Source organism: Lithobates pipiens, unplaced genomic scaffold (genome assembly GCF_037356315.1).
Source record: "Lithobates pipiens isolate NorthernLeopardFrog02 unplaced genomic scaffold, aLitPip1_a1.2 Scaffold_27, whole genome shotgun sequence".
Lineage (NCBI taxonomy): Eukaryota > Metazoa > Chordata > Amphibia > Anura > Ranidae > Lithobates > Lithobates pipiens.
In genome coordinates this window covers 46,366,089-46,383,796 of record NW_027507788.1, presented here as the reverse complement: position 1 = coordinate 46,383,796, position 17,708 = coordinate 46,366,089, and the positions used below count along the sequence as shown (strand labels likewise).

The following is a 17,708-nucleotide window of genomic DNA, read 5'->3' as shown; positions in this document are numbered from 1 at the left end:
AAGAGGAATTTCCTCTATGTATGTGTGCTGCCACACATGATGAGATACAACTAGCCTTATCTGAAAAAAATACATCAGTCATTACTTTGGATGTTGATATTCATCATTATTTTAAATTAACTTGTCCTGCTTCAGCCTAGTGATAGTCGGTGTCCCTGTAGTCCCGGATATCATCCTGCTGATGATGGAATCAACTGTGTGAGGATTGTGTATGATATATGTAGAGATGGAGCAACCCGCAACCACGAAGGAAAATGCTTGACCAGAAAAGAGTGGGATGACTATTGTTCAAATCAGGTAGTTTTTCTGAGTGCAAACATATCCTGCAGTCTTTTCCAGAGCATTTGCAAAATGTTATGTTTTGTATATATATATTTAGTTGAAGTCATACTCTTCTCAGCTGCAAACATCTGATTCTTCCATCTATGTTGTATTTGGTTATGGGCACAGCATACTTTATATCTTCACCATAAGCAGGCATGTACTGGCCATAGGGACTACAGGGAGTTTCCCGGTGGGCCGATGGCTCAGTGGGCCACTCTGATGTAAGGGGGCTGGTGATGGGACACTTTGATGTAAGGGGGCTGGTGATGGGACACTTTGATGTAAGGGGGCTGGTGATGGGACACTCTGATGTAAGGGGGCTGCTGATGGGACACTCTGATGTAAGGGGGTGCTGATGGGAAACTCTGATGTAAGGGGGTGCTGATGGGACACTCTGATGTAAGGGGGTGCTTATGGGACACTCTGATGTAAGGGGGTGCTTATGGGACACTCTGATGTAAGGGGGCTGGTGATGGGACACTCTGATGTAAGGGGGTGCTAATGGGACACTCTGATGTAAGGGGGCTGCTCATGGGACACTCTGATGTAAGGGGGTGCTGATGGGACACTCTGATGTAAGTGGCTGGTGATGGGACACTCAAAATGTAAGTGGGCCGTTCTGGATGAAGTCCAGGGCCGAATTTCTGTTTCGGAAACATCAATTACTCAGTTGTTCTAAATTTTTATCGATTTTGTCTGTTTTAAACAAAATATGGCAGAAATTAAAGCTTAAACCATTGAGCCATATCTCAGAGCATCCTACATAGTGCTAAACATGCATAAACAAATATACAGTAGGTATTTTTTGTTTCTGTTTTTATTTTTTTTGTTTTTTTTTATTATTTGTTTTTACCAGCAAAAGGATTTGTGATTTAATTCAACCAGTCCAGAATTCTGCACTACTGTGAGCCCTTGTACACATGGTCGGAGATTCCGACGGAATGTGCCCTATCGGACCATTTTGTCGGATATTTAGACTGTGTGTGGTCTCCATCGGACTGTTTCCGTTGGAATATCCAACGGAACAACTTTTCCAACTTGCCGGTAGCATTTTCTGACAAAATGCTCCGATCGGACATACTCCGATCATGTGTAGCCTACTCCAACGGACAAAGTGCCACGCATGCTCAGATCAAATTCCTAGACCAAAGCTATTGGCTACTAGCCTGAACATAGTCCCGTCTTAACGAAATAACGTCATCACGTTATGCACAATCGGATTTTCCGACAACTTTGTCCGACCGTGTGTATGCAACAGTTTCGGACAAAATCCGTCGGACAAAATCCGTCGGACAAAATCCAACGGATTTGGTTGTCAGAATGTCCGACTGTGTGTACAAGGGCTCAGATAGCAAAGTTGAGTTGGTCTCCTTACTTTTATTAACCACAGTAAAACAATACAACTTGGTCAGCATGTTCCCAGGCTGTGATTGGAAGATATGGAGAATAAGAACAAAATAAATAAAAGTCACCGGTAAAGTAATATTTCTCCTTTTGCCAGCATGTTACTTCTCTGTGTATATAACAGAACCTGGCTTATGCCCCATACACACGGTTGGACATTCCGACTGCAAAATCCGTCTGATTTTTTCAGACGGATTTTGGCCAAAACTTGTGTTGCATACACGGTCACACAATCAAATTCAAATCCCTGCCTGCCACTTTGTGCGTTGGAATTCTCTACACACGATCGGAAAAAGTCAGATCGGATTTTGTTGTCAGAAAATTTTAGATCCAGCTCTCAAACTTTTTCCGTCGGAGCTTTACTGTACCGAGGATCAAGTAATAGTCAGGTATTTAAATTATATTTGGTGATTTTTAAAAATACATAGCTGCTTTAAATAATGTTTTTATAGCTTCCTGGAGTTTACAAAGGATTAAATAAACGTATATACTCCTAATGCAGTTTATGTAATAATATGGGAAAAATTTCCAATTTCGTATGTGAACATAATTACAAGGCATTTGAGAGGTTGGTTATGTAATCGCTTATACTATATACAGGTACTAAAAAATAATACAAGGTCTGAGGAATTAAGGCATAGGAAGAAGCCTATTAAAAGATGTGATAAGTGTGCATTCTTTGTGAGCTGTTATCATCCTCAATTTATTGACTGGACATTTGGTTGTGCAGGTCTGCGCTAATTCTGAATATTATCAAGGATATGACAAGTTTTTAGGACTTTGTATTTGTCAGACAGAAGATCTCGATAGCATCTGTGACACTGATTGTAGAAGAAAGCAAAAGTATTTTCTTCAGATTATCTGCAAGGACAATTCTCCTCAGCTTATTTCTGTTGACTCCTCTGGAAATAAGGTATTTTTTATTTTTATTTTTTTATTATGGCAGAATATACTATTTTAATTATTTATTTCTCAAAGTATTACTAATTTTAAAATGAGACTTTCACATCTTATTTATTATGCATTAGTGTCCTCCTCCCCCAATGTGCTAGGGCCAATTGACAGCACATACCATTCAAAAGCACAGGAGGGTCAAATTGCATCAGAAAATTAATCAGGACTTGCTTGCTTGTTCTCAGTAGAATATGGTGAAAAGAGCACAATAAAATTATATACTATGGGTCAGACATAATTGTAGCTATTAGAAATAAACTTACAGCACATCTAAACTCAACAACAAAAATGTAATTATTGCAGATAAGGGAAGTAGATTGGGACTAGGGCCTCATCCAATAGAATACAGTAAAAAAGTTAGGTAGGTACCGGGGAAAGTCCCCCGTACCCTACAATGGCGGACTATAATGGCCACGATGTGGAGACATTAAAACATTCCAAAGTCTTTATTATACAAACATATACCTTTACAAGACATTTTTGTATAGGTATAAAAAAATTATGAATAGCTTTTTTCCCTTTTTTTATAAGTGATGAAATTCCTCTGTTCTCAGCTGCATAGGAGCTGGGGGGAAGAGCAACAGCAGAACACTGAACTTTCCAGTGAATGGCTATGCAGTGGTGGCACATCAGGAGCATTAGAGGAGAGTACACTGAGTCCTCAGCATAGCTAGAGATCTTACCCTGATATGCTCGCCTGCTTAGTGTGGTCAGTTTTTAATAGGAAAGCAAGGGGGCTAGCAGGAACACCAGAGATTTCACATAAAGGAAGCAATACAGAGAGAACAGGATACTTTTTCATACAAGTACATGGTACAGCAGGCACATATAAGGAACGTGAAGTTTTGGGTTAACAAATGCTTTAACTTAGAAAAGTTCCTATAAGACCTCTTTCACACTGGGGTGGCACCCAGTGTGAAAGCGGTCTTATAGGAACTTTTCTGGGTTAGCGGTAAATCGCCGCTAGCTTTAGCGGCGCTTTAGCGATGTTATAGCTCCTCGCTAACAGCTGTAGAAAAGGTTAAAAGCACCCATGTTAGATCTTCGTGTTGTGGAAAGGCTTGGCGGGAAGGGAGCTACATCAGTCTTAAAGTTGAATAAAACCATTAAAGATGTCTTCAACATTGCAAAAGCATCGGGATTTCGTGGCTGAGCCTATAGGAGAGAAGTCTGTTCAGTGCGTTGCTGGTATTGGCGAAGTGCTAGGACAGAGGCTCGATGAAAAAGGCTTTGATAAGGCTTATGTTTTCTTGGGTCAGTTCCTTGTGCTGAAGAAGGATGAAGAACTTTTTAAGGATTGGCTAAAAGATACATGTGGAGCAAATGCAAAACAAGGAAGAGATTGCTTTGGCTGCCTTAAAGAATGGTGTGATGCCTTCTTGTAAACCTGTTTGCCTTGGTGTCCTCTCTAACCCAGCTACTGAAGTCTATCATTCATTTATATGGGTGTTTTATATGGACATTTTGACAAATTGGATTGCTACTTCTCAAATTACATTCAGTTTGAAATGACTTGTTCACTTTTTGTCCTGCATCAGTAATTTGGCTCACGCACTTGTGATAGATGAATATTTTAACCAATATTAATATGCTATTGTAAATCATTTTATATATTATAATAATAATATTCTATTGCATACACACGGTTGGACAAAGTTGTCGGAAAATCCGATTGTACATAACGTGATGACGTTATTTTGTTATGACGGGACTACGTTCAGGCTAGTAGCCAATAGCTTTGGTCTAGGAATTTGATCTGAGCATGCGTGGCACTTTGTCCGTTGGAGTAGGCTACACATGATCGGAGTATGTCCGATCGGAGCATTTTGTCAGAAAATTTTACGGACAAGTTGGAAAAACTTGGTCCGTCGGATACTCCGACGGAAACAGTCCGATGGAGACCACACACTGTCGGATTATCTGACAAAACGGTCCAATAGGACACATTCCGTCGGAATCTCTGACCATGTGTACAAGGGCTAAAATGAATGAGGGACTGAGGATTATAGACTAGTGAGCAGTACAACGACCACAACTAACCTGCACTGGTCATTTCAAACAAACATAAGAGAGGTGGAAAAGGAGAGGTTTGGGAAATCACAGAGGATTAGAAGGCAGAAAAACGATGTAAGCAACAATTTCATGAAAAATTTAGAAATTACAGGGCCAGTAAATAATGGATTTGTATGCATTTTTCTTGGGCAATAAAAACATTGTTTAGTGTCACTTTTTTGTTAGTATTTTTCATACAGTAATATTTCTGTCACCCGGATCATCTACCCTCTTACATGTACATTTATGAAGAAAAGAATGCCAAGCAGAAGATCCAGTATCTTACTCAGGGGGTTGGAAACTACTGTAGAAAAAAATGTCAAAAGAAAATAGCTTCTAAAGAGTAAACAGTATTGGCCAAAAGAGAGTAAGTGACCCCAAAAGAACTTGAGATCTTTTAGGGCCATCTAAGCTCTTCTATCCAATAGGGTTTGAAGAAAATGGTCAAGTCCATGGTAATACCATCATAGACTTTTGACTACTTTATATGAGACCATACACAAGGTCAAGTCAAGAGAGCGGCTTTCTAGCAATGTAAAATCAAAATAAACTTTGGAAAAACCAATTACACGTAAGTAAAATTGAAGGCATGTTGAATGTTTAGCCAAGTAATATATTTGACCCGGCTGTGCATCTTTGCTGAAGACTCTAACCCAAGTCTTGTTAATATAAACCTTAATCACATCCTATTTTACTGAATGATCAGCCTTTAGGAGGATACAGAATTAATCCTAGCCTGAGAACTCTGTAGAATGAGTCAAGGGGCCTGTTTTTCTGACATGCCTTCCGAACTGGTCACCACGGGGGGGACCAAGAACTTGGCATTAAAGACAATATCTGAAACCAGGATTAGTTGTGTGGTATTTACATTCGGTCATATACAGAATATTTACATCTTCTACAAAACAATAAAAAGGAAAAGAAAATTACTGTAAGTCCAGGAAATTTCAGAATAGTGTTACTCTGCTGAAACAATTAGAATGAGATGTGGTGGAAGGAGGAAAGGGTCCAATGATAGTTACAGGGGGCTTGTAAGTAACAGTTAATGCATTTGCCCACAAGTATTTCATATGCTTACCTCCTTTGCTTAGATAATAATTACAAAAGTCAAGAGAAGCAGCAAATAAAGACCCCATGGGGGTTATTTACTAAAATTGCATGGTGCAAATCTGGTGCAGCTCTACATAGAAACCGGCTTCCAGGTTTAATTGTCAACTTGATAATAAAGGACCCTGTGAGCCACCAATAACGAGATACAAAAAAAAGTAAATAAATAGATGACAGAGAAGCCGCTAGCGTTAAACACGTCGCATAAATCGCGCAAGGATAAATAGATACAATATATATGCTGCACTACCTGTAATTAGTGTGATACACACTCTATCAGTGTAGAGAGCAAAAAGCATACATGACTATTATATAAAAATTCCTTAAATAATCAATAAATATGTACTGAATGACTAAAAAGGTGACAAGTGTTACTAATTAAATGGATAAAAAGTGTTATAAAAAATATTAAATACACAACTGAATCCAAAGTGCTCCTAAGCAAAGTGGCGCTGTAAATTACTTCTACAGTACACAATTTGATCCAAAGTGCTCCTGCAAAGTAATGTGCAAAAAAATAAAAATATGTGAATTAATCCTGAAAAAAGTGCCCGTGTGCATATGTGATCAACAATTATGTCAATGGTGATCCTGCCAGTAAAAGTCCATAATTCTCAAACTGAGAGAATTTGTTCACAAATCACAATGCTCATGCATATACAAGTGGTATCCAAATGTGTCATTAATGATCACAGTGTAGAAAATCCATATAAATCAAGCAATTCAAAAAGGTGGTTCTATCATGCTATGGTGTCACCTGGACCTGGACTCCTCAATGCGACTCTCTGTTGCGATGGTAAGATGAATAAGGCCAAGGGACAATGTGTGCAATACTGCAGATATGTGAAAAGGGATGTCAGTAATGGCTGTGCAGAATCAATGGCTTGCAGCAGCAGAATGAGCTGTCCCATGTGAGGTGAAAGAGTGAAATGAGGCTTTATTGTCAAAGCTTAATTGACCAATCTGAAGTTAGAAGCTGATTGGCTACTATGCAAAGCTGCACCAGATTCTGAGCGAACCAGTTTTAGTAAATCTCCAGTTTAAGTTGTTGAGTTTCTTAAGTAGAACTGATTGGTTAATAGAATGGTTTCCCTTCTTGCCTGAAGTTTAATTTTAAAGTATTATATATTTTAATAATGTCTTGTTTATTTAAGGTAATTATAAGAACAGACGATATAAGAACACTTATTTCCAATAACAAGCATGGGGAGATCTGTTCTTCACAGCCAAGCAATCCTAACTCAGTGTATATAGTCAAGACCACAGGTATGTTTTCCTACTTTCCTTACCACCAATAATACCATCATTGATTCTGATTTTTGTTTCTGATGGTGACAGCAAAATGCAATGTTTGTACAGATTGTTAATTGAGTGGTAAAGGGCTGAAATTTGTAGAGAGGCTTTGTTTTATTAAAGTGATATCTGAAGTTAAACTCCTATGCATGTGTTACAGTACAATGCCTTCTACTAACTTAACTAATATCTTGAGGATGATCAATAACACCTGGAGAAGCTTAACCAATTAAAGTTACTTTCACACTGGGGCTGGTGGGCATCGGTGGTAAAGCGCCGCTATTTTTAGTGCTTAAAATAATGAACTCAAATGTAATAAATGGATTTATGATTTGCTGTTTATCCTGCACATAGAATCATAAATGGAACAATTTCTTCCTCCAAAACAACAACTGACTGCTTTCTGTTAAATTCAGCATTTGTTATAAAAACTTAAAGCAGAGTTCCACGCAAAAGTGGAACTTCCGCTTATCCGTCTCCTCCCCCTCCCCCCTCCTCCCTCCGGTGCCACATGAGGCACCTTTCAGGGGTGGGGGGGGGAACGGGTACTCAATCTTGACAGGTACTGTTCCCACTTCCACTGCCGTGGCCCCGTCTCTCGGAAGTTCGGTCCCCACCTCCTTCCTCCACCGTCAGACCAATTACCAGGAATAGTGGCTGCTGCACCCGTCAGCCAATCCGAAGATCGGCTGGGGTGCCAAAATCGCGGGCTCCCTGGACAGGTAAGTGTCCATAAATTAAAAGTCAGCACCTGCAGTATTTGTACCTGCTGACAAAATTTTTTGTGGTGGGGGTGGTCCCATTCATACCTGAGCTCAACATCCAAAATCCCATGGTTTTCAATTGTGCCTGTTGTTCACTCCTGACCATCGTGGCACTTGAAGCTTATATAAAAATGTATGTAGCACCCTGTTGTTTAGGTAGGGTTGCTAACAAACTTAGTTTCCAGGTAGTAATTGTTCTGGACAATTGTTAGTAGATCCACTGATTCCTCTCTAATTCTGGAATTGCTGCACCTTTTTGCTTCTGTCACTAGTTCAGTGGCGGCCCGTCCAAGGCAGTCACAAAAAAAATGGGCCCTTTAAACATAATAATAAAGGTTCTTTAAGTGCACTGTGTTTGAGCTACGGACACAGTGCACCATGGGAAGCGCGACATCTGTGCAATCCCATGATTGCAGACGAGAGGCTTTATTTGCCCTGTTTAGCTATGCCTTGTGGCGCAATCCATTTCGCCGTATTGCTCCCATCCATAGTGTTGTTATGGATGCCTGGTTTTTGACTGGCACTGGCCCAGGACATGGGCGGTGCTTTCCCTCAGAGTTACGGTGTCATTTCCGGTTTATCTGTGCCAATGATAAACTAGAAGTGACATCAGTGGAATGCAGGGCCCGAGTGGAGCTTTTTTTTTCCTAGAATCGGCCGCCCACATTGGTAAGTTTCTCCTTTAAGTCCTCTCCTTTCTCTATAGATTTCCTTTTCCCACCATCACAAAATTCTGATCCACAAAAGCGTTCTGAACTGTATACTCTGCTGTGATTCTGGACTGTATACTCTGCTGTGATTTCTGGGGCTGTATACTCTGCTGTGAATCTGGGCTGTATACTCTGTCCTGTGATTCTGGGGCTATATACTCTGTCCTGTGATGCTGAGCTGTATACTCCTGACACTATGGGTGGAAGCAAGTGGAATACAGGGGACAAAGTGGGTGAATGCTATAAGGGGTGAGGCTTATAAGTGGGAAGGGCAAAAAAGGAGGGGAGGGTCTGGAGCCCCTCATCCTAAAACTTCACCAGTCACCACTGCACTAGGTGGCACTGTGGCTGGTGACAAGGGCTCCAAAAGGTCAGATTATAAATGGATGAGTCAATTGTCAGGGTTTTCTTTAGTCCCTTGGACTGCTGGGAGAGCCTATTTAATGATGGAGTCAGGTGATCTGGGTTCTATGCCACCTGGATGGCTGTCTGGGTGGACGTGTGTTATGTTGCCCCGGGCTGCTAGGCTGGATGTCTGAGGCCTATCCCAGGACACCTGGCTGCTAGACTGCCTGAGGCCTATCCAGGAGCAGGAGAAGTAGCGTAGGGTTGGGACTGCAAGATTGGAGTCCAACCGAGTTGCAAAGGTTAAGCCGGATGGGGAACCAGTTGTCACCAGAGGTAAAAGGGAAGCAGTGACCACTAAGGAAGCATCCACCTTGTTACCAGAGACCACTGTGAGTAAGCTCAAGCAAGTACCAGAGCAGTCTTCTCACCAGCCGGGGACGGTGAAGAAGTGGGAAAGCTTCAGTGAATGCCAAGCTAGGGACCCAGCAGGTTAGCGGGGGGTGATACTTGAGGAGTATACAGCGGGATAGCTGTGGAAGAGCTCAGAATATTCAGTGATGATTGGATCTGGAAGTCTAGTGAGAGACTGGGAGCTCAGTGAGTGAAGATCTACAGTGGAATACTGTGAGATAAGAGAAGCACTATTCTGTGTTACCAATAGTTGTGTGCAGATACCTTTAGTGAATGGTACAAATTCAGTTGCCATAGGTGACAGCGGTCCTATCTATACAGATGTGGCATCTGCCTGGAGGCCCTTCCCTCTATAACTGTCTACCTATAGAGTTTCAGAGTCTGTCAATTATCATTGCATCTACTCAAGGGTGTCCTGGCCCTAACCCGCTCCCCCACAGTTCTTGTTAAGAAACAATAAATCTCTTGTTCGGATTCAAAAAGTGACAGGCGCCCATCATTTCATCTTGCATTACACCCACCTGTTATCCTACTCTACAAGGAAGAATGTCAGCTCTCCCTAACTCTTGAGGTCACCATTAGGCTTCTGGAGGCCCGGGACCTTACTACATGTATACAAGCTTCTCTTCAGCTACAAGCTTCAAGCTTTATTGGCCATGTTAAATGTCAATGGAAACAACTGAAAAAAAGCATGAAAAGAGAGTTAGATATTCAGTATATAACCCATAAAATAAATGAATTATGCCCTTTATACTGTTAAGTAGGGATGAGCTTCGTGTTCGAGTCGAACATACGTTCGACTCGAACATTGGCTGTTCGTCCGTTCGGCGAAGTCCGAACATTTTGGTCCGTTCGCATCAAATTCGTGTGGCGCTCACGGCCCACAATGCACTGCGATGGCGCAGTGCATTGCTGGCTCATGATTGGCCAAGCATGCACTGTGACCCCGCATGCCTGGCCAATCGCAGCGCCAGCAGCGAGGAGAGCCATGATTGACCACAGGCAGGATGCCTGTGGCCAATCATAGCTCAGGCTGTGTAGTGCACGCCCCACACTACATAAGGCCGCCAGCGCGGCGGCCTTGTGTAGTGTGTTGGCGTCTGAAGCAGTGGGTGTTCTGTGTACCTTCAACACAGTACACACCGATCGTTTCCGGCCGATTTTCGATCTTGCTGTTGTGTAGTGGTTATTGTCTGCGTGCCCTGACCGCAGTATACACCGCTATATTCACCTCACCTATATAGCTAGTGATCTATCTTTTATAATAGAGCTTGCAGTCAGTAGTGTTAGGAGATAGTGTGTGCTGTCTGCGTGCTCTGTACCCAGTACATACCGCTATATCCACCTACATGGTTGTTCTCTATTTGAGCCCACTTGCCATCTGCAGGAGTTATTGGAAGTTATGTGTGCTTCCAGCACAGCACAGTATACATCTGTATATACCCCTTTATCTCTGGTGTTCTATAATAAAGTCATCTGCAGGAGTTAGTGGGTGTTCTGTGTACCTTCAACACAGTACACACCCATCGTTTTCGGACGATTTTTGATCTTGCTGTTGTGTAGTGGTTGTTGTCTGCGTGCCCTGACCGCAGTATACACCGCTATATTCACCTCACCTATATAGCTAGTGATCTATCTTTTATAATACAGCTTGCAGTCAGTAGTGTTAGGAGATAGTGCGTGCTGTCTGCGTGCTCTGTACCCAGTACATACCGCTATATCCACCTACATAGCTCTTCTCTATTTGAGACCACTTGCCATCTGCAGGAGTTATTGGAAGTTGTGTGTGCCTCCAGCACAGCACAGTATAAATCTGTATATACCCCTTTATTTCTGGTGTTCTATAATAAAGGCATCTGCAGGAGTTAGTGGGTGTTGTGTGCCTCTAGCACAATATACACTACCCAACTGCTTTTTTACCCAACTCCCTTCAGGCCATTACCATGTCTGGAAGGCCAGCAAGGAGAGGCAGACAGGCGCGAGCCGATAAAAGAGGGCAAGCAGGCTCTGTGTCTAGAGACAACAGTGCTGGTCGTGGACGCGGTGCATTGTCATCAGCACGTGGCCATGGGACACGCTTGTCCTTCTTTTCGGCAGCTGGACATGTTGAACCGCAACATGCCAACGACTTGGTAGAGTGGATGACAAAGCCCTCTTCATCCTCCTCATCCTCTCTCACCCAGTCTCAGGGTACTAGCAAAGCAGCTGCCAACGCATCGCCTTCCCTCCTCTCAATGTCATCATCAGTGACTCCTTCCCTAGACCCACCACGTCCTCCTGAGGAGTCTCCTGAACTCTTTGAGCACAGTGTTGGGTACATGCTCCAGGAGGATGCCCAGTGTTTTGTGGGCTCTGATGATGACACTCAGCTAGAGGAAGGAAGTAGCGTGAGCGCAGAGAGAGGGGATGCTCAAGAAGGACAGCAATCTGGCAGTCTTGTTCCACAAGCTGCAGCATACTGCCAGATTTGCTACAGCGATGAAGAGGGAGGGGATGATGAGGGCACTGACTCCACGTGGGTGCCTGGAAGGAGAGAGGAGGAGGAGGAGGAGGAGGCACATGTCCAACGAGGCAGGATGCCCTCCGGGGGCCAGCTTAGGGGCAGCACACTGACTGAATCACACCGCAGAGCTCCGCCTGTGCAGAGCGCTGCCTCTGCGCGTTATTCTAAAATTTTTGGTGTGGGCCTTTTTTGAGACGAGTGCATCAGATCGCACCGCTGCTATTTGCAACATATGTCTCAAGCGTATCTCACGTGGCCAAAACATCAGCCGCTTGGGCACCACATGCTTGACCAGACATATGTTGACCTGCCATGCAGCTCGTTGGCAAGCGTACCTCAAAGACCCACACCAAAGAACAAAGCGGACCTCTCCTTGCTCCTCATCAGCTGGCATCTCCAACCCCACTAGACCTTCAGTCCTCTCTGAAACCTGCTCTGAGAGGAATGAAGGTGTAGAATTAGGTGTGTCACAGCCAAGTGCTTCCGGGAACTCTGCTAGCGGTACACCCACGTCCGATTATAGCAGGCAAATGTCCCTGCCCCAGCTGCTGGACCGGCGAAAGAAGTTCACTCCCAGCCATCCACGTGCCCAGCGGTTGAATGCTAGCTTGGCTAAATTGCTAGCACTTCAACTGCTGCCTTTTCAGTTAGTAGACTCGGCCCCCTTCCGTGAGTTTGTACAATGTGCGGTTCCTCAGTGGCAGGTCCCCAAATGCCACTTTTTCTCACGGAAGGCGATTCCGGCTCTCTACCGGCATGTGGAAGGCAATGTCCTTGCCTCGCTGGACAGGGCGGTCAGCGGTAAGGTGCATATTACCGCTGACTCATGGTCCAGCAGGCATGGACAGGGACGTTACCTGTCTTTCACGGCCCATTGGGTCACTCTTCTGGCAGCTGGGAAGGATGCAGGACAAGGTGCAGTAGTGTTGGAGGTTGTTCCGCCACCACGCCTCCAAAATGCTACTATTGGTTGTGACACACCTCTCTCCTCCACCCCCTCCTCTTCTTCTTCCTCCATGGCCTCTTCCAGTGCTCTGTCCTCAGAACCAGCGGTGCTCCGTAGGCGTTCCAGGGGCTACGCAAGTACGCAGGCAAAACGATGCCATGCCGTGCTTGCGCTGGTTTGTTTGGGGGACAAGAGCCACACTGGGGCGGATGTTTTGTCAGCTCTGCAGGGGCAGGCCGAGAGGTGGTTGACGCCACGCCAGCTTAAGCCAGGAATGGTGGTTTGCGACAATGGCACCAACCTCCTCTCCGCCCTCCGACAGGGACAACTGACCCATGTGCCCTGTGTAGCTCACGTCCTTAACCTGGTGGTGCAGCGGTTCTTGGGCAGGTACCCCGGCTTACAGGATGTCCTGAAGCAGGCCAGGAAAGTCTGTGTGCATTTCCGCCGATCATTTAATGCCTGTGCTCGGCTGGCTGAGCTCCAAAAGGAGTTGAACCTGCCCAAGAACCGCCTTATATGTGACATGCCCACCAGATGGAACTCAACATTGGCCATGCTGCAGCGGCTGCACACGAAGAAGAGGGCCATCAATGAGTACCTGTGCGACTACGGCACCAGGACAGGGTCAGGGGAGCATGTTTTTTTCTCACCACGCCAGTGGGGCATGATCAGGGATGCATGCACTGTCCTGTCACCGTTTGAGGAGGCCACAAGGATGGTGAGCAGTGACAGTGCATGCATCAGTGACACTGTACCTCTTGTCCACCTCTTGGAGCATACGCTGCGTGGAATAATGGACAGGGCACTTGAGGCAGAACAGAGGCAGGAAGAGGAGGACTTCCTTGCCTCTCAAGGCTCCCTTTATCCAGACAGTGTTCCTGCTGTGCCACCCATCACACAGGATGAGGAGGAGGAAGAGGAGGAGGATGATTGTGTCAGCATGGAGGTGGAGGCTGGCACTAAGCATCAGCATCAGCATCAGCAGCAGCAGCAGCAGCAGCAGTCTTGTAGGGATGATTTACAGTCCCAAGAAACACGTGGACTTGTACGTGGCTGGGAGGAGGTAGCTGCGGATCATGTTGTCCTTAGTGACCCAGAGGACTCCGGACCAAATGCCTCAGCTAACCTACGCTGCATGGCCTCCCTGATCCTGCAAAGCCTGCGGAAGGATCCTCGTATTCTTCGGATCAAGGAGAGGGACCATTACTGGCTGGCCACTCTCCTTGATCCACGGTACAAGGGTAAGGTTGCCGACCTTATCTTGCCATCGCAGAGGGAGCAGAGGATGAGACATCTCCGGGAGGCCTTGCAGAAAGGTCTGTGCAACGCGTTCCCAGAGACTGGGAGGTTACAAACTCCTGGTCCTGGACAACGTGTTGCTGAGGCATCGGTCAGAAGGAGCGGTGGAGAAGGTGGCCGTCTGACTGATGCTTTCAGACAATTTTTTAGTCCTCAGCCCCAAGGTATGATCGGTTCCAGCACCCATCGCCAGCGTCTGATTTACATGGTGCAGGAATACCTAGGGGCAAGGTCAGACTTGGACACCTTTCCCACCGAAAATCCTCTGGCTTACTGGGTCTTGAGGATGGATCACTGGCCAGAGCTTGCACAGTATGCAATTGAGCTACTGGCCTGTCCTGCATCCAGCGTTCTTTCGGAATGCACCTTCAGTGCTGCTGGTGGCTTTGTTACCGATCACAGGGTGCGCCTGTCCACCGAATCAGTTGATCGACTGACCTTCATCAAGATGAATCAGTCTTTGATCACCCACAGCTACCAAGCACCTGAAGCTGATGTAACAGAATATTTTTTTTTGAAATATCACATCCCTTCAAGACTGCCTATGCTGATGCTGAGTGAGTGTCCTGTTATGTTGATTGTCTATCCTCTTCCTCCTCCGCTGATATGTTGGAAGAACATTTCTGGTTCTGGTTGATGCCATCAGCCCAATTTTTCTGCCCCTGTTTAACAGGGGCGTTTAAGTACAATTTTTGATGCAATGCTTTGCAGCAGGGCTAATTCCTGCAATAAAACTAGAGTATATGGAAGAGGTTGCAGTGTGGTGGCACCAGCAGCAGTGCCTAAGGCCAAATTTTTCTGCCCCTGTTTAACAGGGACATGTAATTACAATTCTTGATATAATATTTCACAGGAGGGCCCCTTCCTGTGCCCACCCAGAGTAACGGTGAGGACTTATAGTGTTGTGGCGCCAGCACCACAACCACCAAAGGTCAATTTGTCTACCACTGTTCAACAATGGCATGTAATTACAATTCTTGATATAATCGTTCACAGCAGGGCGCTCCAGCGCCCACCAAGAGTCACTTTGAGGGCTTACAATGTTGTGGCAAAACCAACACCTTGTTCCGCCATTTCTGCAGAGCATATAGGGCAGGCCCCTACTTTCAAACATCCAATTTAGAAAACATCTCCTACTTGCAAACGGAAGGAGACAACAGCAAGTGAGATGAAAAAAGATAAACGACAAAACAAATTATACAGGGGTGATAACCCTTCCCTATGTTTTCCAAAAAGCTTAAAAATTGTTTTTTTGACTGGAGCTACACTTTAAAAATGTACCAGTTGAAAATTACAAACAGATTCAACTTAACACAACAGTATATAGGGCCTGGGGGCCACACGCATTTCCTTTTTTTAATATGGGTACAGGGTTCCCCTTAATATGTGTACAAGACCCAAATAGGCTGGTAATGGGTAGGGAGGGCTACCCATGACATTTTTCTCAATGATTTTCAACCATATTGCAGGAACCAGATATAAGATTAAAACCGCAAGCAATTTTAAATGGTGTTATTTCCGTTTAATGTCATTTTGTGCAGGGACTGTTCTAAACACAGGAAACACATGGCACTTCACAGGCATACTACAGACACCCCCCAGGCACCATATTTAAAGGAATATTTCACTTTTTTTTCACTTTAATCGTCATTAAAATCAGTGCTCCCGCCAAAACGGCCATTTTTAAAAACATTTTAGGCATTGACCCATGTCCCCTGGGGCAGGAGCCAGGTCCCCAAATCCTTTTTAGGACAGTATCTTGCATATTAGCCGTTAAAATTAGCACTTTTCATTTCGAACGTTCGAGTCCCATAGACTTCAATGGGGTTCTAAAGTTTATTCGAATTTGGGGTCCGTTCGAAAGTTCTGGTGCGAACCGAACCGGGGGGGGTGTTCGGCTCATCCCTACTGTTAAGTATTAATTAATTATGTTTAACATCATATGGCAATACACATTTGTCATCAAATGAAGTCCAGTGTTCTTTTCTGGTTAACATTTTGGAAATTATGCAATCTGCCACACATTAGATCACATGAACAAAAAAAAATTCTAGAGAAAAAATTTAAATTCTCAAAGCCTCACCCTAGACAATCAGCACTGCAAATGGCAGGCGCACACAATAGCCTTAATGAAAATGGGTCTGCAAATGAGTGTCAGGCAATAATGGTAAATACAATTAGTTCCAAAATATAAATCTACATTAGTTTCAAGGCTTTTCCAAATCAATAGTCATTAATGCTAGGTGATCAACTTTATATGTATAAAATAGTGTGCTGATTTTAATGCATACACTACAGTATTTATCTATTAACCCATAATCCAGTCTGACATCAATAAATTATGTGCAAATATCATGCAGAAGTAACTAGCAAATTGCTTTTTGAATTCTGATCTCACAACTTAATTATGTCCTGTTGGCTTCAAAATGTAACCAGACGGTCTTGTTCTCAAAAATCATAATCAGAATAGTTAGGGAAGTCAAACAGTCAGGCAATCGTTATGGAGTCCTTATGGTGGGAGAGCATCACAGTGAAGGTTTTTAGAAAACATACACTATAAAATAAATACACAATCGAACAGAAATTTTATTTAACCAAAGACAAGAACGTAGCTCTATCTTTAAAAAGGCACATATGAGTTTTATTGTAAATGTCTATAATAAATACTATAAATAAACAATACCAAAAATGTAAATAAGGCTCTGGGGTTATTTTACCAATACTGGAGAGTGTAAAATCTGATTCAGCTTAGTAACCAATCAGTTTCCAGATTTTTTTTCTTTAATACATGGACCGATTGTCAGGCGGCATTGGCTGGTTATAGAAACCGGCTGATGTTTGGTCCATGTGTATTGCAGCCGGTCAGACAGAAGCCAGCCAATGGCTGAGAGCACTGACGGAAGTGTTATGGCTCGTCCTGAGCTGTCAGTATGTTTTCGTTTAGCCCTGCTGGGTTGAACAAAAAAAAACCTAGCCGTTTGTACCAGGTATAAATTGAACATGCTAAAGTTAGACGCTGATTGGCTACCATGCACAGATGTACAGATTTTGCACTCTCCGGTTTTAGTAAATCAACCCCATTGTGTACAGAATAAAAGATATCAAACAATGCCTTTAGGTGAAATAGCCCCATACACACTATTAGGCTTCCTGCAGATTTTTAAAGAACAAAAGAACAGCGCCCTCTAAGTGCAGTAACCAAACAAATTTAATAAAAGTAATAGGGTTAAAAAACACTCACAAAAGTGAAATACAGTAGAGCATGTATTATCATTCGCTCTGACATCTGGGTGAAAAGGAAGAAAGGTCCGATCAGGATGTAAATGTGGTGGTTCCCCGGTGCTGTCCTATGTCCAGTAACAGAACTGGTTTACACTGCCTTCTGGGTGGCTGAGACTGCAATCAGAGACGTGTATTGGTCACAGGGACGGAAGTCACTTCCGGGTCGGGTCAGCGGGAGGTGCATCGCGTTCTCTTCCTCAGGCTTTCGATGGCAGCCATATTTGGTAGGGCTAAATATACCTCCACGATCACATGATTCATTACTATGGCAACATTATACATAGAGGAAAGCGGAAGTGGAAAAGAGT

The 17,708-nt window shown here is 43.9% G+C and overlaps 1 protein-coding gene and 1 pseudogene across 1 annotated transcript in view; both read left to right on the top strand.

The window, feature by feature from the left end:
* The window catches only part of LOC143932952 (uncharacterized), a 156,608-nt gene that overhangs the window by 9,703 nt on the left and 129,197 nt on the right, over window positions 1-17,708 (top strand). Inside the window, exons 2-4 of the mRNA XM_077455884.1 lie at window positions 136-297; window positions 2,459-2,641; window positions 6,996-7,107. Coding sequence (XP_077312010.1) covers window positions 136-297; window positions 2,459-2,641; window positions 6,996-7,107 — 457 coding nt within the window. The remainder of the gene's footprint in view (window positions 1-135; window positions 298-2,458; window positions 2,642-6,995; window positions 7,108-17,708) is intronic.
* On the top strand, window positions 3,795-4,093 carry LOC143933856 (barrier-to-autointegration factor A pseudogene; annotated as a pseudogene).